General features: G+C 36.6%; 1 protein-coding gene across 9 annotated transcripts in view; it reads left to right on the plus strand.

The window, feature by feature from the left end:
• Camk2d (calcium/calmodulin dependent protein kinase II delta) overlaps positions 1 to 24,506 on the plus strand; it is a 250,729-nt gene that overhangs the window by 118,348 nt on the left and 107,875 nt on the right. For all 9 annotated transcript variants that reach the window (XM_090356660.1, XM_090356666.1, XM_090356668.1 and 6 more), the window contains exon 4: positions 9,882 to 9,936. In XM_090356660.1, coding sequence (XP_090212786.1) covers positions 9,882 to 9,936 — 55 coding nt within the window. The remainder of the gene's footprint in view (positions 1 to 9,881; positions 9,937 to 24,506) is intronic.

Consider the following 24,506-nt stretch of genomic DNA (forward strand, 5'->3'; position numbering starts at 1 on the left):
CCTTTCCTGAATTCAAATAAACATATATACAATTAATCAGGTACCAAAGTCAAGATTCCATGACAACAGGGAATAAATCATATTGGGGGGAGGGGAAACAAAAGAAAAAAAGAAATAACTTCAAATAGTACATTAAAAATAACAACCAAAGAGAAAACCTCTTGTTTCCATATCCTAGAGTTCATTTTGCTTAGCATCATCTTATTTGGTCATATATACATAGTTATTGAGCTACTGTGATCCTCTTCTAGGAAAATCCTAGGCATATACAAGTTATTGCAAATGAGGGAAACCTTGGAGCCTATGTTTCTTTGGGTCTGGCTTACTTCGCTTAATATGACTTTTTTCCAAGTCTTTCCATTTCCTTATGAAAGTGGCAATGTCATTCTTTCTAAAGGCAGCATAGAATTCCATTGTGTACATATTTCACGTTTTCTGGATCCATTCATTTGCTGAAGGTCATCTGGGTTGGTTTCATATCTTAGATATGGTAAACAATGCTGCAATGAACTTCATTGTGCTGGTTGCCCTAATATGTCCTTGTTTGTAGACATTTAGGTAAATGCCCAGAAGTGGGGTTGCTGGGTCGTAAGGAAGCTCTGTGTTTAGTCTTTTCAGGAATCTCTTTTCTAGAGTATTTGAACAAGTTTAGACTCCCACCAACAGTGTGGTAGCCTTCCTTTCTGGCCACATCCCCACCAGCATCTGTTGTTATTAGATTTCTTGATAATGGCCCTTTAAACTGGGGTGAGGTAGAATCTCAAAGTTGTTTTGATTTTCATTTCTTTTATGGCCAGAGATATTGAGCATTTTTTTCATGTGTCTTTTGGCCATTTTTATTTCCTCTTCAGATAAATTTCTCTTTAAGTCTTCATAAATAACTTTCATGTTTATTTTATTGTGAGCTTAAGATTACCGAATGTTCTTTTCCATGTGTTTCACTTGTGTTTACTGTCCAGAGAAATAAGTTGATATTTTAAAGTATTTTTAGCATAAAATTATTATACAGACAAAAATGCTAGGACAATATGATTTAATATAAAATGACAACGAACTCTAGTTTATTTCTTTTTATTTTAGTTTAACTATAAACTAGCAAATTTCTATTTATAGGAAAATTAAGTTTGACAAAAATACCTTATGCAATAAATCAATTTCCAGGAGGAATAAAGATTTGAAAGATAGCAAATGGAAAAGGTTGGATATAAGCATGAAGATAATGTGGTAGCTAGTTTAAAAAAGAGAGTGATGTAATAAGTTTTTCCACTAGTGTTCTCCAAGTAGTCAGAAATTGATACAATTCATCCACTCATCTGCTTAGTTAATGTCATACAGGATTTGGCAAGAGAGATCTGTTGAATTTTCTCTCTATTTATTCATTAAAAACAATTGCAAAATAAAATGAGGCATATTTTAAACCTTACCTTGTTGAAATGGTGAATAGGAAAAAAAATCTCACCTTTAGTATTTGTATTCTACTTCTATTAATAATACTGGGGAGGGTATTTTATTAAGATAGGGACTTCAACTAGAAAAGACCTTTTATTTTATTTTATTTTTTTTGCCAGTCCTGGGCTTGAGCTCAGGGCCTGAGCACTGTCCTTGGACCTTCTCAAGGCTAGAGCTCTACCACTTGAGCCTCAGCACCACTTCCAGCTTTTTTGTATGTATGTGGTGCCCAGGAATCGAACCCGAGTCTTCACGCATGCTAGGCAAGCACTTTAACCACTAGGCCAAACTCCCAGCCCGAAAAGACCTTTTAATATCCTCTTAAAAGATCCTCTAGGCTAGACACTTGTGATGAATGCCTGTAATCTAAGCAACTCAGGAGGCTGAGATCTGAGGATCACGGTTCAAAAACCTGCCTGGGCAGGAACCATTAACCACAAAAAAGCCTGAAGTGGAGCTGTGGCACACGAAGTAGAGTAACTACCCTTCAGCAATGAAGCTGAGGAGAAGCACCCAAGTCCTGACTGTAAGCCCTAGGACTGGCACACATATGAGTGTGCACATGCACACACACGTACACTCACAGAGATTCTGTAATCCAGCACATATCAAGAATTTATTTTTTTATTGTGACATAGAGAATAAGAAAGGTTTTGTTGTTGTTTTAGTGTGACAGTGCACATTGTGTGTGTGGTGTGTGTGTGTGGGGTGTGTGTGTGTGTGTGTGTGTGTGTGTGTGTTGTGTGTGCCTGTGTGTACCTCAGGAAAGGTTTCACAAAGTAGTAAGTTCCTATAATATAAAATGCCCTTCATTATGTTCTACAATGCCTGTTTTGCCTCTCCTTTAAAAACAAGTCCGTTTCTCATTGTAGCAGTAATACCTCTTAACAGCAGGAGGTTTGCCACTTCCAGACTTCCAGAATACTTCTGTCTTCCACGTAGTACTTTCTGCCTTCCCTCATTTCTCATGCTCATCATAGCTGATACATACATTTCAGAAAATATGATGAAGTAAACGAGAAAAGCTCTTTCTTTTCTTTTCCATTTTTTGCTTTATTTTGTTTTTAGCTAAAACTCTAACCTAAGCCTCACCTATGATTGCAAGTATTGTACTCTTCCTCTAAGCTTTTTCTTTTCTTTTCCTTCCTTCCTTCCTTCCTTCCTTCCTTCCTTCCTTCCTTCCTTCCTTTCTTTCTTTCTTTCTTTCTTTCTTTCTTTCTTTCTTTCTTTCTTTCTTTCTTTCTTTCTTTCTTTCTTTCTTTCTTTCTTTCTTTCTTTCTTTGTGGGTTATGGACTTGACCTCTGAGCCTGGGCGCTGTCCTTGAGTTCTTCAGCTCAAAGCTACTGCTATAACCCTGGAGCCACAGCCCCACTTCCTGTTTTCTAGTGATTTATTGGAGATAAGAGTCTCATGGTCTTTTGTGACCCAGCTGGCATTGAACCTTGGTCCTCAGATCTCAGCCTCCTGAGTAGTTAGGATTACAGGCATGAGCCACTGTGCCTGGCTCTCTAAGCTTTTTCTTTGGGCTGAAGAGAGCCCTATAGAATCTTTCTCTTTCTCTCTCTCTTCTTCTCTCATATTCTAAATTAAGAATAGTTGTGAGAAATAAATATTGGAATATGTAACAAGAGCAAGGAAAATGAACATTTCCAGATTTTACTTTCTCTAATTTTTCCTTAATGATTTAATTTTATGGGAAATTATCAGAATAGAGTTTTAAATGAGCTATGTACTTACTTTTCTATTTTCTTAGAGATTCTATAACCAACCATTTATGGGTTCCCCCCACAAATAAAACCCAAAAGAACTGATTATTTCCTCCTATGGTTTGGCCCATCTGTCTGATAATCATCTCCCTGAACCTCCTACCCCCTTCTCAGGTTTAAATTCTTCTAAGTTATAGGAATTTTGACCGTTCAAAAACACAGTTGTGTAGACTTGTTTGTAACTAACTCTAGACTGTTAGAGGACATTACAATTCTTCTTTGTCAGCCTGAATATTATTAGCCTAATCCTATATTTCTCATAGAGACTGAATCTTGTCTAACTTCAATTTTAATATTGAATCAGGAATGTGTAGGAAACTTATGATAAAACTGGGGGTCTCTGATCCCCACAACTGATTTATTGGGACCTCAAGTACTGGTTTTGAAATCTGAAACATTTTTGTGTGTTTTTGGAATAGTCTGTAAATGAATGTGAATGGAAATCCACATCAAGTTTTTGAGTAATAGAATTACATAAAAAATGGCTTAATTTAGATGGTCACCGGTGGTTCACACCACTAATCCTAGCTACTCAGGAGGTAGAGATCTGAGGATGACGATTCAAAGCCAGCCCGGGCACAAAAAGTTCAAGAGACTCCTATCCAATTAACCACCAGAAAATCAGAAGTGCCTCTGTGGCTCTAGTGGTACACTAGTCTTGAACTGAAGAGCTCAGAGACAACACCCAGGCCCAGAGTTCAAGCCCCACAACTACAAAAATAAAAGCTTAATTTTTAGTCTCGGTTCTTCCTTGGTGGAGCAGATTGCTAAATATTTTATTAAGAGTACATGTTCCATGAGCACTGGGGGCTCATACTTGAACCTTTTGCTATTCAGGAGGCTGAGATCTGAGCATTGTGGTTCAAATCCAGCCAGAGCAAGAAAGTTTTTTAAAACATATGCAGAAATGCCTTCAATTTTCCATGAGTATTTTTCATTGGTCTGAGTGGTTATCAGTGCTTCTCTGTGTGGGGTGTGTTTGTTGTTTTAAATTGCACTTTAGAAATCAACAATGTTGACGCATAAGATCCAGTAGTAGAGTGGAAATCTCTCTCTAAAGTGCTTCTATTTGACTGTTAAAATGACCTAATACAGGTATAGGATTTTTTTTTAATTTACAAGTGAATTCGATATTGGCACCATGCTTTTGGCATGTTACATGGCCTAGGTTGGCAAGTGCCTGCTCTGGCTGTGAATTATAATTAACTACTGATGGGAACATAAAAAGGATCTGACTTGCAAGCTGCCATGTTTTCATCCTTGTACATGAACCAAATCCAGCTACCTCAAGTCTTATAACACAGGAAAGCTAAAAATGCAAAAATCTGTCCCATTTATATTCAGAGCTGATGCTCAAATGCCACAAACAGTGATTACAGGGATGCTTTGCAATCTGTTCTCCATGAATGATGTTATTACTATTGTGATAACATTGGCAGCTTTGCCATGTTCAATTTCAGAGAATTATACTAATTCTTTCATGTTTTCGAGTCCACGCTTGCTCTTTTGCAGCTAAAAAAAATTACTTACGATGTAGAATTATCTGAAGATAATTACAAATTTCAAATTAAGTCATTGCTGTGTATATATCTTTATTGCCCAACTATCTATTGATTGTTCCTCTCCTTTATTGTGGCTTAAAGCAGTAGCAGTTCATTATTTGCTGTAATACTTGGATTTAACTGGGTTCCATCAGGTGATTTTTTTTAATGACATTTATCTAAGGTCACTCACACCATTACAATTAGATATGAGCTTTGCTAGTAATGGAATGTCAAGGTGACTTTTGACTATCTCTCCCTGTGGTCTCTCATCTTTCAATATGCTAACAAAACTTTTTCACACTGCAAGTGCTTTGCAAGAGCTCACCTGGAGAATACTAAGCTTATGAAAGCTCTGTTTGCATCACCCATGTCCATCACGCACAGCAAATCATGTAACAAATTCCAGAGGCAGGGTGAGAGAGGACCAAGAAATGACAAAGGATATGAATTTCTTTTGCTTATTTATTTTTTGCTTGCTTTGAGGATTGATTTCCGGGCTCCCTCCTCTTTCTTTTTTTAAAGTTTTTTTTTACTCCTTTTGGACACTCAAAGCTGGTAGTTTATTACTTGAGCCATACCTTGACTTCCAGCTTTTTGCTGGTTGAATTTTACAGATTTGCCTGCCTGGGCTGGCTTCAAGCTTGCTCTTCAAATCTCAACCTTTTTTTATTAAAAGATTTTATTAACATTGATTTTTACAACATATTTCAAATATCAAGTTTAACAAATAAGTATTCAAGAAAGTTGATCTCTATATGCAATCACTGGCACATAAATTTAAGAACAAAATTAAAATTAAGCTGAGACTTTGTATGTCATAGATACGTATTGATCTATGTAATATAATATTATGTCTATAGAGTATTCATCCCATCATAGATTTTTATGTCCATGTAGTTACATTTATATCTCCAGGATCAAGTCAATGACCTTGGGTACCCAAGTATTGAGTCATCGCTCTTGTACTGTTTGGATCTAATATCCACATATCAATGAGACTTTTTGTTCCTTTGGTCTTGACTTATTTCACTCAACATAATTTGCTCTAGTTTCATCCAGTTCCCAGCGAATGCCATTATTTTATCTTGTCTAGTGGCTATGTAGATTTCCATTGTATATATGTACCACATTTTTTGCATCCATTCATCTGTAATGGGGCATCTGGGTTGTTTCCGTCGCTTGGCTATTATGAAGAGTACAGTGATGAAAATGGCTAAGCAGGTATCCTTATCATATCCCAGCTTATGTTGCTCAGGATAGATGTCCAGGAGTGGTATGGCTGGCTCGTAGGGAAGGTCTATTTTTAGGTTTTTTTTGAGGAACTTCCAAACTGCCTTCCAGAGTGATTGTACTAGTTTACATCCCCACCAGCAGTGCAGTAAGATTCCTCTTTCTCCACAACCCTGCCAGCATTTGTCATTGTCTGAGTTCAGAATACTGGCCATTCTGAATGGAGTAAGGTGGTATCTTAGGGTTGTTTTTATTTTCATTTCTTTTATAACCCCGGAGGATGAGTATTTTCTCATACATGTCTTTGTCATTTTAACTACTTCTTTTGATAGGTTTCTCTTTAGTTCCCTTACCCATTTAGCAATTGGTTTGTTGAGTTTCCTGTAGATAGTGGATATTAAGCATTTATCGGATGTGTTATTAGTAAATATCTTTTCCCAGTCGGTTGGCTGTCTTTCTATTTTAGTAGCTATGTCTTTGTGCAAAACCTTTTTATTTTTGGGTAGTCCCATTTGTCCAGTCTCTTTCCATTCTGTTGTGACCGTGGGAAATCTCAACCTTTTTAACTAGGGTTACCATTGTGAGCCACGAGCTTTAGCTGTAGTGAAATCATATAAGAACAAAAGATAGGAAGAGAAAGCAGAACTCTTAAGATGATTTGAATACAAACTATCAAAATAGTGATATATAAAGAAGAGAGAGGAAGTGAATTAGGCCATGAGTCAACTGACTTCAGGACTATTTTAGCTTCAGAGGCATTTTTCCCCTTAGAAGTTCATACTTCAAGTTCTGGAATTTAAAAATCTTATTTCAGATAAGTATAATACTGTTTCGGTTTAAGAAAAATGACTTGCTTGATATTAAACTTAATTTTAACCTTTGAGCAAACTTCAGAGAAGTGTAAATACCACGAGCTATTTTATCTGCTTTTCTCATTATCTTCTCTAACTATTCTCCTCCAAACCACTGTAGGAATGGCTATCATTAGGCTAATTGTGTGCAGCCATATGTGTGGCTTACGGCAGCAGCAGTGAGGAGTTATAACAAGTGCGTGGCACAATATGCTTCAGCACATATTAGATAGAACAGTCAGGCTAGCCGCCTTCTCAGTCTTAAACTAACAGACTTGATGAGCAAACTGACGGAACACCCTATGGTCCCTGTGGTACCAAAAGGAATTGACAATTATTTTCAGGAAATAATGAGCATAGCATGTTACAAAAGCGGGCATTTTTCAGTGGTTGAGTAGCTGTTAACAAGGAAATAAAGGATGGAGAATGAAGGACGTTTTTGACTGACAGAAAAGTCTGGATGATGGCACTGACTAGAAAATATCAGGCAGACTGCTGCATAGTCAGAAAATCAACTCTGACAACAGAGAGGAAGAGTTAAAACTTACTGAAAAAGGAAAGAACTCTATTTCCTAAGACATTGTTAACTTTGCAGCATTCCCATGACTGTATTAACATAGTTTTGTTACCAAATGATTGTGTGGAAAGAAGTTAGGAGGAAAATGGGAAAGGAAGAAGGGATTTGTGTACTTTTTTAAAACTAAACCAACATGATGCTGATTTTTTCTACCATATCAGTGGCATCTTTTATTTAGAATTAATCTCACAGCCTCAAATAGTTGGTTAGACACTTTAGAGATGATCTAGAATTAGATGATGCCAAACTAATCATTTGAACAACTGGTTTGCTTGATCCATGACTACATGTATTGTGTACTTGGTGGCTAACTTACTGGATATTGTATATTTGATCATGAGGCTTGCATCTTTGTTGAGCCATTGGTGAGTTGGTAAAAAAAAAAATCCCAGATAATGATTATTTAAAAGGAATATGAAGATAGTGTTCAATCTTAGTGGGAAAGTTTTATCCCTAATTTAATCAGAATGTAGTATCATTTTTTGAGTTGTACCTGAAATATTCTACCTTGAATAATTGAAGCCCTGACTCTCCTGAAGACTTTTTTCCTTGAAAGAATAGGCGAGAACAATGGTAACTGCTATTATGCGATATTTAAAGTATCTATGTTATTAACTGAGTTATTCTAAACTTCATATCTCTGAGTTTGTCATCCAAGAAAACCATTGAGTTCTGAGCCACAATCTAGCCTTCTTCATGGCACTTAATAGTTATGAAGAGAACCTACATTATCAGCTTAAGCTATTGATTTCCTCAACAGTATTTCATCTACACAAAGGTAACAGCAGATTCTCTGATTTAACAAATTCATGACATGAGCACTCTTCATGTAATTAAAGTTGCAGAAGACATAATGTCGCAAAGATCTATCGCTGTATGCCAGGATTTAGGGTGGGATGCTACATAATAAGACTTCTCTTCAGTAGTATGGATTAAAAGGAAATTGTATATACTGAAGAATAGAGCTGTCAGTTTATTTAATGAAGATAAAATGTTGCCCCTAAGAATTTAAGGCTGATGCTCTAGAGACAAATTAAATTAATAAGAGGGGAGAAGAGCACACTGTATGTGCACTTACCTGGGAGTGTCTAGTCAGGTCTAAAACTGACCTGGAAAAGCATTGCATTCCCAGTTGCCTCCAATATAGGCTTCCTCTTTATATTAATGACTGGAAAACTGACATTTTTCAGATCAGGTTTGAGAGGCTCACCTATAAAATTCTAGCTATTCAGGAGTATAGAGAAAGTAGATCATGGCCCAGGGTTGGCCAGAGTGAAAACAAGAGCCCTTATCCGGAAAATAACTAAAGAAGTTGAGCTCATTTCTAGCTCAGGAGGCTGAGAGCTGAGGTTCAAAACCAGCATGGGCAGGAAAGTCCATGAGACTTATCTCCAATTAACCACCAAAACAATGGAAATGCAGGTCTGATTTCAGTGGCAGAACACCAGATAAGGTGAGGGAATGAGAGGTCTGATTTCAGTGGCAGAACACCAGATAAGGTGAGGGAATGAGAGAATGAGTTGGGAAGGCTTATATAAAACTAAGTGCCAGAATAGGATGCATGTACGTTTCAACTGTATAGTTGAATGTAGTAAAATAGTGGCTTTTCAATTCTTGAGAAACACTGGTTTCAGCTGACATTTTCTGCCAAGTTTAGCTCCTTGGAAAACACTTATGAACTAGAAAAACTAATTTATTAACTGTTTCAATTAAGTTCTAGGTGCATATAAATTCTAGCTAATGACTTAGTTTGGGTTTTGGATACTTGGGTAAAGAAGAAACACACATTAGTAAGCTGAGTTTTATGGTACATGGCTGTAACCTCAACTCTCAGAAGGCTGAGGCAGGAAGATTAGGAGTTCTTGGCCAGACAGAGCTATATAGTAAAACTTGTCTCAAAGAAAACAAAACTGAAAAACTAGTTGCTTTAACAGGTGGGTCATAAATAATCCAGAACAAAAGGATAGGAAAAGCCTTTACTGGATGTACAAGGGTTGCTCTTGTTATTCTTATTTGTAGTCAATATGTGAGTTAGTAAAGGCATGAACTAGGGCAATGGCCAAGGGTATGACAAGAACGTGTAAGACTTGTCAGAACCTGGTATCTTCAGATACTTACCATAATAATGGCTAACATTTACATAGCATTTTTGTCTCAGTATATGGATTCTTTTTTTTACCTTTATTATTTCCTTTATTCTCAAATATTTTAGGAAGCATGGATACATATATCATTAAAAATTAAATAATTTTCTTAAGATGCCATGGTTAATATTTATTAGTGCCAAAACTCAGACTTTGAATCCATCTCATCCCAAGACAATCTGAAAGGGCATCAACATATTAAGGGCTCAGATTAAGAGTTCCCTTCACATTTGTATTTGTAGACAATTTCCTTCTGTAGAATTGATTTTATGTTGATCGTTGGCATAAGTATAATACAAACTTTCTTTGTTTTTCTTAGTGAGACTCCATGACAGCATATCAGAAGAAGGCTTCCATTATTTGGTGTTCGATTTGTAAGTACATTCGTTTCTTTTTTGAAGGTATTTGAAACTGTTTTCAATTAAACATGAATTTTCTAGTTGCCTGGCCCCAAATTAATCACTACTACATTACTTTCAAATGTTCTTTTAAGTAATATTCTGCCCGAATTCTTTTGAAGAGACAACAACTACTTGGCAATGTTTGACATAAAATTATGTATGAATCGGTATCTCTTTGCATTGCCCTTTGGATATCGTGTGTATACTAAAATAGATGACCTAAGAAAACATGTATGGCTGGTTGGCATTTCCTAGGAAAATTTCACTTTCTTAAAATCATTTTAATACTTCTTATGAAGTGATTAAGTAATGGTCATATCATTTGTCATAGTAATCACCCTTCTGGAAACAAGTGTATAGCAAGAATGCACTAAATACAGGTGAAGTTCTATGCTAACGATATCCATCATTATTTATAAGGGAAAAAAGAAGAAAAAAATGTAGAACAAACTCATGCTTCTAATGATTAAGAACAGAGAGACTTACTTGCCCATGGGCCAGAAGCCGAGCACATCAGCCATACTGATAAGTGTGTGTGGGTAAAATGAAGACCAAAGCTGAATTCTGTACAGCCCTAGTATGGCAGATACTTTCCACAGCACAGCCAATGTTTGACAGTCATGTTGTGACTCCCTTTTCAGTCCTTTCTCAAACCAACTTTTTTCCCCTGCTTTCTGAAAGTTAAAGAATCTTTCTTTTATTTTTTACTTGGTTGATCTTCCTTGAGCCATTTGATTTTGAGATAGGGTTTTTCTCGTTAGCCCAGAATCCAAGCTGGCATGAAACAGGATTTTCCTGTCTCTACCTCCAGAGAACTGAAGTTGCGCCTATGTGTACCATCACACACGCCCCTTTAGCTACTGTTTTAGAATAAAGAGTATGTATGCTAGCCATACATTATTGGTTTGCCTTTTCCTGAGAAGGTCATAGTTTCCCTTCATTCCTTAATGATATTCTCTGATATTCTGATATTCTCTGATATTCTCTTCTTTCAATGATGTACTATATTCATCTCCTGTTTTGGTTTGTTTTGTGCCATTCTTGAGGTTTGAATTCAGGGCCTGGGCTCTTTCTCTTAATGGTTTTTTCTTTATCTTAGATTTTTTTTAATTTGTGATGTGCCTTGTCTTACATTTCATATTTTATATTATCAGGGTTTGCTTAATCTCAGGAATATTTATGCTTATGTCTAAAAGACTTATATGTCTATGTCTATGTCTAAAAGACTTATAATGACAGATGGCTCATGTCCTTCTGGCCCATGTCAGGACTCAGCTTCTACTAATGGTCCTTAGCATACATGAGTAGATGGTTGGGCCTGACTAGTGAGCAGGAATCACAGCACTGAAGTACAGAATGTTCTGGCTTTATTCAATGCAAGAAGTGTACTATACTCTATTTACTTATTTATTTGGAATCAGACCTGTGGTTATATTTTAATGTACTTCATTGGTCAACTATCTTTTGCAGACCCTTGTTTTTTCAAAATTGTATTAATAGATTATTCTGAATTTAGTTTGATCACTCCCCTGCTTGGTAGGCAAAACTGTCTCTGCTCTTTTAGGTTTTGTATTTGGGACCATATGAGTAAACAAAAGCAACATTAACAAGAAAAAGAAATGGCAGCCCATTTTTTATTGGTATTTATCTCCACGGAAGTTCACAGAAACCAAGGATGCTCAGAGACTCAGATCAGAAGGCATGTATTCCCTTTTAACCAAGAGGAAGATTTGGGCTTCAATAGTTTACATATTATAGAGAAACAAGTAGTAAATATATGGATAAACTAATAGAAGAAAGGGAAGATGTCTGAAATTTTATTTGTATTAATTCACTTGCTCTCAAAACATATAGTTTAATGAGAATTATTACTCTCAAAGAGAAATCTGGACCATGAACTCAAGCAGATAAGGGGAGGAGAGAGAAGTCTTCATACATCCATGCAGTTTCAGTTACCCTAGCTAGCAATTCTTTGCCTCATGGCACATTTTTGGAGTAGCAAGTTGGGCTCCCTTTCTTCTGTGAGAAGTAGTATAGTACTAGGGCAAATCCTCTGTCATCGCATCCCACAGTCACTAAGTTATTTATAGCTATGCCTGCCTTTTACGGATTTCCATATAAAGGGATAACGAGAATCAATATTTCATTTGTCGTCTCATATGTCGTAATTTTAAATTTTATCAGAATGGTTTATCACTGGGCACTGGAGATAATCCAGCTACTCAGGAGGCTGAGATTTGAAGACTAAAGTTTAAAGCCAGTCTGAGCAAGAAAGTCCATGAGATTCTTATTTCTATTAACTACCAAAAAAAAAAAAAGCCAGAAATAGATCTGTGTCTCAAGTACACTAGTCTTGCTCAGGAACAGTGTCTTGGCCAAAAAAAAAAAAAAGTGATGAAGAACATAAAAAGAAATAATTAACATTAAAAAAAAAAGATTTACAAAGCCAAGTTCGGGTGGCTCACACCTGTAATCCCAGCTACTCATGAGGCTAACCCCTGAGGATTCTGGCTCAAAGCTAGCCCAGGCAGGAGAGTCCTTTAGACTTCTAACTCCAGTTAACAAACCAGAATTTAAAACTCTCCAATCTGAAAACAGGAAGTAGCATTGTGGTTTGAAGAGGTAGGACTGAGTGGAAAGACTCAGGGATAGCTCCCAGGCTATTAAGGCTGACAAAAAAATAAGATTGACAACTACAATATAACAATGGGTATTTGTTATTGCTTCTGAAACAAAAACAAAAAGACCTCTAATGGCAAAGATTTACATACATACTGTAATAATAAGAAATATAATATGTCCAATCATCAATCTCTACATCTACAATGAAAAGCTCCCAGCTCTAGAACTATTAAAGAGTAATGGTTACAATACAGGTTTTCAGGGGTCCAAAAGAGGGTACAACCAATCTAAGTACAGGATTCCTCAAAATTATCCACTTGTGGTGAAAAAATCAAAGAGAAAGAAAAGTAAGTTGTGTTAGAAGAATGTATGTTTTAATATAGTTAGGAAAAGTATGGGCTTAAAGATACAAATGAAATATTCATATGGAAAATTTGGCTAAGTGGCTACTTAGCCAGTGAGTTCCAAGATAAAATGAGTACTCAAATTCCTAAAGAAGGAATGCCCCTTGTGTTCCTCCTTTTGATGCTGGTTTTGGCAGAGCAATACTTGTCCATGCTTCCTGTGGAATGTCAGACATTCAGAGCCTAATGGAAAGTTCTATTTTTATAGGTGCATTGAGTCATTTTCTTGTGGACTATTTTTTGCTTTCTAAAATACAAACCAAAGAGACATGAGTTCTATGCAAAAACAATGTTTCTCATTAATTAAATAAAAATACACACATATATTTACTGTGTGTGTACATATAGGTAGAGAAAGACATAGAAAGAGAGAGAGAGAGACAGAAAGATTTATATGCAAATATAGTCTTGATAGATAACCTGGGCTATCTTTTATCTTGGGATCTTCCTGCCTCTCAAGTGGTAAAATTGCAGTTTTTCACTGCTGTGTCTAGCTTAAATGTGCGTATTTTTATTAGCTATTTGTCACCAGTTCCAACTGCAAAGTCTTAGCAGTTTCTTTTACAAATAAACGTAGGAACCAGGGTTATCCTGTGGTTTGTCTAAACTTTCACAAAAGCAAAGTCATCTTCACAGCAAATAAGAAAACACCCTGACTTTTCAAAATCATCGCAACTTGACGACTATGCCTAGCAAAATTTTCAGGCACATGTCAGCTGCTCTAAAGAGAAGAAAAGTTAATAATAGAGATGTGGATTTATGTATAATCTAAAGGAAAATAAGAAAGTAAAGGAATTAGGTTACATTGTAGCCCTTTAGTATGAAGCATACAGGGAGGAGACTGGCCTGTAGCAGATTCTTTGCAAGACTTTTAGGAATAACTTTGCGAGAAATAACTTTTTTGTGCCTGTGTGAAAATGGAACTATATAAATTCAGGGATTAGGAGGGATTGGGAGAAGCCTGTGGAAGGGGTGGCATTCTTCACAGTAATCATAAACTCATGTATTGAATTGATGCCCTTTTGTACAACTACTTGGAGATAATGCTAAAAAGAAAAGAAAAACATAAGAACCCAAGAAATGCTATTGAAAAAGAAAACCTTAATGAAGACATTCACTAACAAATACACATTAGAGTGGGAGATTTATTTTCTCTGTATACAATTTGAGTTGCCTGGGGCCTTGTACATTAGATTGACTACAGTTTCTGAATATTTATAGCAGATGGTATTTTATTAACTATATATATTAAATATACTTTTATTGTTAAAGTGATATACTGAGGTGTTACAGCTACATATATAGGGTAATGTGTACATTTCTTGTCAAACAATGTTATCCCCTCCCTTGTTTTTCTCCGGCTTCCTTCCCCCTTCACCCCTGCCAAGTTGTAAAGTTCATTTCCAACATATTGTCTTGTGTGTATCACTGTTTGTCCTTTGTCCTTTCTCTCATCATTTTATTGTGCCCCTTCTCATCACCAATTCTTTTATATACAAGACACAGGATACCAAAATCAACTATAGTGACAGCAGGGGATAAACCAAAGGTAACAAAAAGAAAGAAAAGAAAACAGAAATAAATTCACACAGTGTATTAAAAACAATGACTAAGAAAAACCTCTTGTTTCCAAATCTTGGAGTTCATTTCATTTAACATCATCTTATATGGTCATATGTACATAGCTATTGAGCTACTATGAGTCTCTTCTAAGACTGTCCTATAGCTTTCCTATGACCAGCAATCGACTTCTGCGCATTTACCCAAATGACCACAAAAAGGCCATATTAAGCTACCAGCACAACTACATTTATTGCAGCATCATTTACTTCAACTAAGATATGCAACCAACACAGATCTCCCTCTTTTGATGAATGGATGAAGAAAATGTGGTAGATATGTACAGTGGAATTTTATGCTTCCATCAGAAAGAATGTCATCACCCCAATTGTAAGGAAATGAAAAGATATGGAAAAATATCATCAAAAGTGAAGTAAGCCAGACCAAGGAAACATAGATTCCATTGTTTTCTTCATTTCTAACAATTAACATATATTTTATTTTACATACTCGGGGAGGAATAACTCAAAAAGATGTTTAGGATTTGAGCTTAGATCACAACTTAACAAAAGATGGCTGATTTTTTAAAAAGAGTGAAATAACAGAGGAATAACAGTGAATTAACAGACTGTTTATAAGGAGGGGGTCTGTTTTTAGGCCTACTAAAAATGCAGAGTCCAGGACTTTTCTTGTATCTTGTTCTTCCAAACTGCCTTCAGCTCAAGAGAATTCTTATGACAACATTGTTTGGGGAAAGGTAATGAATTTTGTTTGTCTTCACTAGTGCCCTGTGTATCTCAGAACTTCTTTATCACAGATTTATAGTATGCATCTACATGTCATGAACTACATATTTGTTTCTCAGCTCTATAAAAGCTTAAGAAAAAGGGAGAATTATACTTGGGTTGAATTTTCATCAGCGCGTGGAGAACTAAAGGTGATAGATTGAAATACTGTGCATGGATCCTTAGCGCTAAAGCTATCCAGGGCTAATCATTCAACATTATTTCTCTAAACCTAGCTTTTTGTTTGTTTTTTGCCAGTCCTGGGCTTGAGCTCAGGGCCTGAGTACTGTCCATGGGCTTTCTCAAGGCTGGAGACCTACCACCTGAGCCACAGCACTGGCTTTTTCTGTTTATTCGGACCAAGGAATTGAACCCAAGTCTTCATGCATGCTAGGCAAGCACTCTGAGCACTAGGCCAAACTCCTGGCCTCCACACAGTGTGCTCAAATGGGACTACATGGAAAATCTGCAAAGACATCTCTTCAATCTTCCTTGTTTTGTAAAACCAGGCTGCTGTTCTCATCGATTGAGATTTCTGGAAGAATTAATGAGACCCTTGATGTCATTTATAAATATTAAAAACATGCTTAATATCAAACCTACGAAGGAAAATGTGGTTACTGCTTGTCATACACAAAAGACCATTTATTCCCTTTAGTGAAAACACTTCTTGGTACATGAAGTACTTTTTCTTTTAAACATTTTCTATTTTAAAGTGTTTCTGTTTATGCTGCCAGATAAGAAATTGTCTTCACATGCCTACTAGGGGCCTACAAAATGTCTTTTTCCGGGGAGGGAAAGGCAGTATTTCAACAAGTGACCCAGATTGAAAAATTCAAAAGTGATATTTGTAGGGAAATTAGTGTGATGTTTTTCTTTGCCCCATTTTGTCATATTTTTTTTAATTTTTTTATTGTAATTAGTAAAAGGGTTACATGATATTTGCCAGAAAGAAGGTGCATTAATTCGCATCCATTTTGTCATATTTATGATAACTAAAAACAATTAGCCAATTTGAAGGTTTTGTCATAGTCATTAGAAAATATGTTTTGCAACTGAACTTAAAATATTTTAAAAACCTTGATACAAAAGGCCATATAGTAGGACGCTAAATGAAAGGATCTCTAGGATATAGAAACATAAGCCATATAATGAATGATTGTTGTTCTTAAGGTACTATGTTATCTCTCATCTCTTTTGCTGTCCCTTGGTTATCTCATATTGTTACAGTATCTCACTTTGTTACCTGATATATCGGATATATTTGTATTTGGTTATTTGAAATTGGATAGAGAACGGGGAAAACAAGATGAGGGGTGGGGGTGGGGGGGAGGGAAATGGGGACCAAGGCATGTGAAAGGGTATCAGTGTATGGGAATTAATGCACCATCTATCTGGCAAATATCATGTAACCCTTCTATTAATTACAATAAAAAATATATGAAAAAATATTTTAAAAATAACTTTTCAAGTTACACAGGTTGGACTGAAGACCTTACACTTGTTAGTTATATCAGGAGTCTCAAACCCCATCTGTTTTTTAAAGATTGTGCAGTTCAGGAAGTAGATTAGATGACCAGAAGTTATATAATTTTGATGTGGTAAAACCTGTAAGTTTGACAAGGGCTTGGAGAGAGCACCTGCATCCACTTCAGCTGGCTATTAAGAAACTACAGAGAGTCAGGAATATAGCCTAGTGAAGAGTATTCGCCTAGCCTGCACGAAGGCCTGGGTTCAATTCCTTAGCACCACATACACATGGCACTGTAGCTCAAGTGGCAGAGCTCTAGCCTTGAGCAAAAGTGTCCAAGGATAGTGCCCAGATCCTGAGTTCAAGCTGTAGAACTGGGAAAAGAAAAAGAAAAATAAGAAAGAAACTACAGAAATAGTTCACTTGAAGCAGACACAATCTTGTACTTAGAAATCGTTTTTTATTCAATAATCCCAAAAGGATTTGGCTCTCTAGTGATAATTTCTTTGTCTGATTGAATACTGGTATTATCCTGGCTCATTTAGAATTTAGAATGTGTTCACTTTGCTCCTGTTTTGGGGAAGAAGTAGTTGATGTTATTTCTTTATGGGATTTTTCATGCTTGGTAGATTTAGCCAGTGAGCACATCTGGGCCAAGTTTCAGGTTGTTTATAAGCCAGGATTGAGATTGTTTTCACTATTGTTTCAATTCTGTTACTAGTTGGAGGCCTATTATAATGATGTATTCTTTTAAACATTCTTTAAGGGATTGGTTCATTTCATCATCAGTGTCACATTTGTGGACATAGAGTTTTTTGTTTATTTGTTTTCCTATCCTGGGGCTTGAACACAGGGCCTGAGCACTGTCCCTGAATTTTTTGCTCAAATCCAGTGCTCTACTACTTGAGCCACAGTGATACTTCTAGAAGAGTCTCATGGATTTCTTGCAGTCTGGCTTTTGACTGAGATCCTCAGATCTCAGCCTCCTGAGTAGCTAGGATTATACGCATAAGCCACTGGATTTCTTTATACTATTACTTTTTCATCCCTTTCATATGACATGTCACATAATGTTTTTTCTTTTATTATTGTGTCTCCTCCGCTTTTTAACCTTTTATATTTTCTCTTTCACTAACTTTTCAAAGAACTAATTTTTGGCTTTTTTGATTTTCTCTATTAATTTCCTCTTTCCAATTACAGTGTTTCCTGCTTTAATTTTTATTATTTTTTACTGACTTTGGATATTACTAGTTTTTATTTTTTCACATTTTAAGTAGAATCAAACTGTAGGGGTGTAGATCTTTTTTTTCCCTGTCTTTCTATGTGTACATTCAAGCATGTAAATTTCCCTTTTAGCGCTCTCAAGTTTTTTTTTTTGATATGGCAATAAGTTCGTTTTTTTGAAAAAAGATTTTTTTATTGTGATTAATAGAAGGGTTACATTATATTCACCAGATAGAAGGTGCATAACTTCACAAACATTGATACCCTTTCTCATGACATGGTCCCCATTTCCCTCCCCTCACCCCTGCCTCTCATCTTGTTTTCCCCCCTTCCCTATCCAATTTCAAATAACCAATTAAGCATATATAAAATGTATCAGGTAACAATGTGAAATATTGTAACAATATGAGATAACCAAGGGACAGCAAAAGAGATGAGAGATAACAGTACATTAAGAAAAACAGTCATTCATTATATGGCTTTTGTTTCCTTATCCTGGAGGTCCTTACATTTAGTGTCATACTATTTGGCCTAATGTCTCTAGATTTTGTTCTATTGTAAATCTCTGCTAGGAGAGCCCAGTGTTTTTACTGATTATGTCAAATGAGGGAAACCGTTGAGCCTATGTTCCTTTGAGTCTGGCTTACTTCACTTAATATGATTTTTTTCTAAGTCTTTCCATTTCCTAACAAATGGGGCAATGTCATTCTTTCTGACAGCAGCATAGAATTCCATTGTGTATAAATACCACACCTTGTTGATCCACTCATCAACTGAGGAACATCTGGGTTGGTTCCATATCTTTGCTATGGTAACTAGTGCTGCAATGAACATCACTGTGCTAGTGGGTTTAGTATGCCCTTGTTTCTAGATGATTGGGTAAATGCCAAGTAGTGGAATTGCTGGGTCATAGGGGAGCTCTATGTTTAGTCTTTTGAGGAACTGCCATACTGCTTTCCACAGTGATTGGGCGAGCTTGCACTTCCACCAACAGTGTAGTAGTGATCCCTCCTGGCCACATCCCCTCCAGCATCTGTTGTTATTAGTTTTCTTGATCCTGGCCATTCTAACTGGAGTGAGGTGGAATCTTAGAGTTGTTTGATTTGCATTTATTTTATGACCAGAGATGTCGAGCATTTCTTCATGTGTCTATAGGACATTCTTATTTCTTCTTCAGAGAAGACTCTCTTTAAATCTTTGGCCCATCTTTTAATGGAATGGTTGATACTTTGGAGATTAGTTTTGGAGTGATTAAATTTTTTGAGCTTTTCATATAGTTTAGATATGAGGACTTTGTTCACTGTATGGTTAGTGAAGATTTTCTCCCATTCTGTAGGCTTCGTAATTAATTTAATAGCTATGTCCTTTGCCTTACAGAAGCTCTACAGTTTAATGCAGTCCCACTTATCCAGCCTTTCTCTGATTTGTTGTGATTCTTGGTCCTTATTGAGAAAGTTTTGACCTGTGCCAAGGAGGCCTAGTGTATCTCCTATTCCTTCTTGTAAAGTTTTCAGTGTGTCATCTCTCAAGTTTTGATGGGACACATTTTTATTTCTAGTTCTTTGAAAATATTTTAAAGTTGGTTATTTTTTCCTAGTTTAATTGTTGTGAGAATAGACTTTGGATGACATCTTATTAGTGTAGGTATGTTTACTATAATATACGTTCCTTGATCATCATATAGTGTATTTCCTTTCATCTTTAACTTCAGTTGAGCTGAAGTCTATTCTGTCTTCAATAGTAGTATAAATTAATGTATTTAGTCCTGCCTTCTCTTTTTTTGTTTTGTTTTGTTTTGTTGTGATTTGTTTTCAGGTCATAGGGCTTGAACCCAGGGCCTGGGTGCTGTCTCTTAGCTTTTCTGTTCAAGGCTAGCATTCTACCTCTTGCACCACAGTTCTACTCTGGCTTTTTGGAGATTAGTTTGAGCTAATAGTTTCCATCATTCCTGTCTGCGCTGACGTTGAACTGAACAATCCTCAGAGCTCAGCGTCCTGAGTACCTAGGATTACAGGCTTGGGACAATAGCATCCAATTCAGATTAATGCTTTTTGCCTTCTAGTTTGACTTGTAAATTTTTCAGGAGGTATACCTGATATGATAGGTGGAAGGACCAGAAACATATATGCCTTCTCTCACTCACCTAGAAGGTCAGGTTAGAGGTGAGAGAGCAAACACTGCAGAGGCCTGTGATTGGCTCTCAGGGTTTAGGTGAGCTTGTGCTTATGACGTTGAATTTTGCAAGTACTTAGGGCTAGATCTGTGTAGAGCTGGGGATATCTATTGCCTCAAGGCTGATTGCACTCTGAGATAATATGGTAATTTCTGCTAAGATAGCTTCTCATGTGGGTAGATATTAAAATCAATAACATGGTTTCCCATATTTCCAAATAGTTTCTTTTCCTCTCCAGCAGCTGAGAAGAAGAAAGGATTTTTCCTCTAATTTATCCTGTAAGGAGCAGGTACATAGAACTTGTGAAGACTGCTGTAACGTAGGTTTAGTTTGAGTGTGTTCCCAAAGGGTTCATGTGTTAAAATTTAATTTTTATTGTGAGATAAAAAATAATACAATTATAATATAGAGATTATATCTTTTAAAGAGAAATCCACAAGAGACATATATGTGGAGTCTTTTTAAGTTGCCACATGATGCCCTGTGTCACCATAATACTATTGTCAGCAAGTATGTCATCACCAGCTTGTGAGCCTTTGAGCCTCTAGAGCTGTGACCTAAAATTCTTTTTGTTTTTTAAAGTTTCCAAGATTCAGGTATTTACTTATAGTGATGAAATCACCCTTTAATGGAAGTAAAACTCACAAATCTACATAGCACTACTGAGATTAGGTTCCCCTGGAGTTTTACACTCTTGGTCTTTTTCACAACGAGCCTTAGCAACTCATCAGAGTTTATGTTTTCTTACTTTATGTAGTTCTATTGATCGATTTCCACTTGCACAAATCCTGGAATCCTGTATACACTGCCTTACTCTCCCATACAGGGATTTAAGAAGAGTTGCTTATTTTTGTCAGTTTTTTCAGCTCTTTATTTCTTGTTCTTAACAGAGTAAGTGGTTTCTAAAATCCTTACATGCTAGGGTGTTAAATGAAAAGTTCTCATTTAAACTTAAAGGATATAAATTCTGTACAAAGTTAAGTCAAAAAATTGTGTCAAATACAGAAGTAGGGTGTAGTTTAGTCGATGTCAGAAATCAACGCAGTCAGTTTGATTTTTACAAATCTCCACATAATTTATAGAGATCTCACTTGTATGTTTCACAGTCACTGAAAGTAGCCAATATTGATAAAATAGTGCTTTGAGTATTTCTCAGGAAATATTGAGTCAACAGCGTTGACTCAATGGAATTTGATTCCCAGCGTTATTGAAGAATCTCCTGCCTTTTGAGTTCAATCAGATTTTTGAAAATATACTTTCCTCAAAAAATGTTAATTAAAAATGTGAAACATGGACACTTATTCAATTGCTGCTTTCTGAAGCAATTTCCCTGAAGTTCCTGGGTTGGATGGTTGTCCTTGGGAGAGGACACAATTGTCCTCTTAGGTATGAGTTATGATTTTGGAAACAGTTGTTGTCTGTGCCCAGCAGTGACATGGAGCTATGTAAGGTTACCTGGAACTTACAGTGTAAAAGATGATGGACCCTCAGCTTGTCCAGAGCTCTCCTGTCATGAGGCCACCCTTTTCTTCTCTCGGCCTAGACTCTATAGGTAGCATTTGATCTCTGGCCATACTTCACTTCTACTTGAGATCTCAAAACTTAGAAGGTTCTACTACTATTTAGAAGTCATCTCCACTCTCCTTTCCAAGTTCATTAGGACTTTAGCCTTCCTCTGCTGATACATTTCTTAGTATTATACATTTATTCATTGCTGTTTGGCTGCTAGTGATATGTGAAGCATTTTCTGAATACTAGGAATAAAACCATAAATAAGTAGTCCCTGCCACCAAGGAGTTTACAGCCTAACAAGAAATAGAAATGTATGGTAAGCTTTAGGACCAGATGAACTTCCTGGGCAAGCACTGATGTCTGGTGGATACTGATTGGGAACATGCAAAGTCTCCTCTAAGATTTAAACACAAGCAAAAAAAAAATGCTTTTGGTCTTCTTAGCATACGGTAATTATGGTACACTTGAATTTAAAACAAATATTTGATTTCTCTTGTTATGATGCTTAATTGATTGTATCAACATGTGCCACATACTGACATTTTCTTCCAGGTATTTAAGTTACTTGTCTTTAGTCAGCAACCAAAATAAGATGCTTAATAACCTTAGGAGCTTAGGCCAATGGCTGTAATTATTTAAGGAATTAAAATCATTCCTGTCATTCCCTTCCTCAAACTCACAAAGCACTGACACTGACACATGCCATGTATACATGGCCTCATCTATTTTGTCTTTGGTTGCATTCTTCATGGAAAACTTTGGAAAGAAAGACTCCTTTGTGCTGTTTTGTTTTGAAGTCTGTTACTTTGAACTTTGAAAACTATTCATGCCTTTCCAGAATGGTTAGCCCAAATGGGTCATTTTTGTGAGCAGAGAACAATATTTTTCTGCCTGATCTTACTTGAACAAAGGAATCCACTGGCCAGAGAGGACAGCATCATCAGCATTTAGTTTCTTGTTCTATCTAGCATTAGTGATAAGTGACAATACTGATTCACTCCTCCCTCCCCCGTTTGGACACGCCTTGCTGACGATTGCATGCCTCAAAGTGCTTGAGAACTACAAATAAAAGTGTTAAGATGATTATAAGACATAATACCTAAAATATGTCAAATTTAGTCCCTCAAAATTTACACCTAGTATGTTAGTCAACTGCACATTTCTGTGCCAAAATGGATGAGATAGTCAGTTTTTAAGGAGCAAAAGTTTCTTTTGGTCCATAGTTTCAGGGATTTCAGTCCGTGGTCACAGGACCGAAGTGGTCCTGGCCTGAGTTGGTGCATGTGTGCCTGGGGTGGAAGTTGGTAGCAGTTGACAAATTTCATCTCAAGATGGCCAGAAAGTAAAGAGAGAGGGGATGGGACAAAGGTACTGATATCCTTCCAGGGATATGACCTCAAATCCAAATTCCTTCAGTCTACCTCACCACCTAAAATGCTCAAACTTTTGAGTGAAAAGGAAGGGTTTTTTTGTTTTTTTTGTTTTGTTTTGTTTTTTTTTGCCAGGTCTGAGGGTTGAACTCAGAGCTTGAACACTGTTCTTTGGTTTTTCACAAGGCTAGCTCTCTACCACTTGAGCCACATCACCACTTCTGGCTTTTTTTCTGTCTTTGTGGTACAGAGGAATTGAACCCAGGACTTTGAGTGTGCTAGGCAAGCACTCTACCACTAGGCCACACTCCTGGTGCCACAAAAGGAAAGATTTTTTTCTTTTTCTTTTTTTTTAAGACCAGGCTGGACTGCACTTTATTGAGTGTTATCTCATATCTGTAATGTAAGCTATTCAGGAAGCTGAGATCTGAGGCTGAGGATCATAGTTTGAAGCCAGCCCAGGAAGGAATGTCCATGAGGCTCTTATTTCCAATTAACCATCAAAAAGCAGGAAATGGAATTATAGTTCACGTAGTAGAATGTTAACTCTGAGCACAAAAAGTTCAGGAATAGTGCCCAGGCCCAGGACTAGTACACACACACACTTGTAAGTGTATCACAACATCTTTCAGTTAAGTACATTCGTCATGCTACATAAGTCATTTTATTTTTTATTGTGATTAATAGAAGGGTTACATTATAGTCACCAGATAGAAAGTGCATTACTTCACAAACATTGATACCCTTTCTCATGTTTTGGTCCCCATTTCTCTCCCCTCACCCCTGCCCCTCATCTTGTGTTCCTCCCTTCCCTATCCAACTTCAAATAACCAATTAAGCATATATAAAATATATCAGATAACAATGTGAAAAATTGTAAAACAATATGAGATAACCAAGGGATGGCAAAAGAGATGAGAGATAACAGTACATTAAGAAAAACAGTCATTCATTATATGGCTTTTGTTTCCTTATCCTGGAGGTCCTTACATTTAGTGTCACACTATTCTGCCTAATGTCTCTAGATTTTGTTCTATTGTAAATCTCTGCTAGGAGAGCCCAAGGTTTCTACTGATTATGTCAAATGAGGGAAACCGTTGAGTTTATGTTCCTTTGAGTCTGGCTTACTTCACTTAATATGATTTTTTCTAAGCCTTTCCATTTCCTAACAAATGGAGCAATGTCATTCTTTCTGACAGCAGCATAGAATTCCATTGTGTACAAATACCACAACTTGTTGATGCACTCATCAACTGAGGAACATCTGGGTTGGTTCCATATCTTTGCTATGGTAAATAGTGCTGCAATGAACATCACTGTGCTAGTGGGTTTAGTATGCCCTTGTTTCTGCATGATTGGGTAAATGCCAAGTAGTGGAATAGCTGGGTCATAGGGGAGCTCTATGTTTAGTCTTTTGAGGAA

The sequence above is a fragment of the Megascapheus bottae genome, chromosome 23 (assembly GCF_031878675.1).
Source record: "Megascapheus bottae isolate mThoBot1 chromosome 23, mThoBot2.hap1, whole genome shotgun sequence".
NCBI lineage: Eukaryota > Metazoa > Chordata > Mammalia > Rodentia > Geomyidae > Megascapheus > Megascapheus bottae.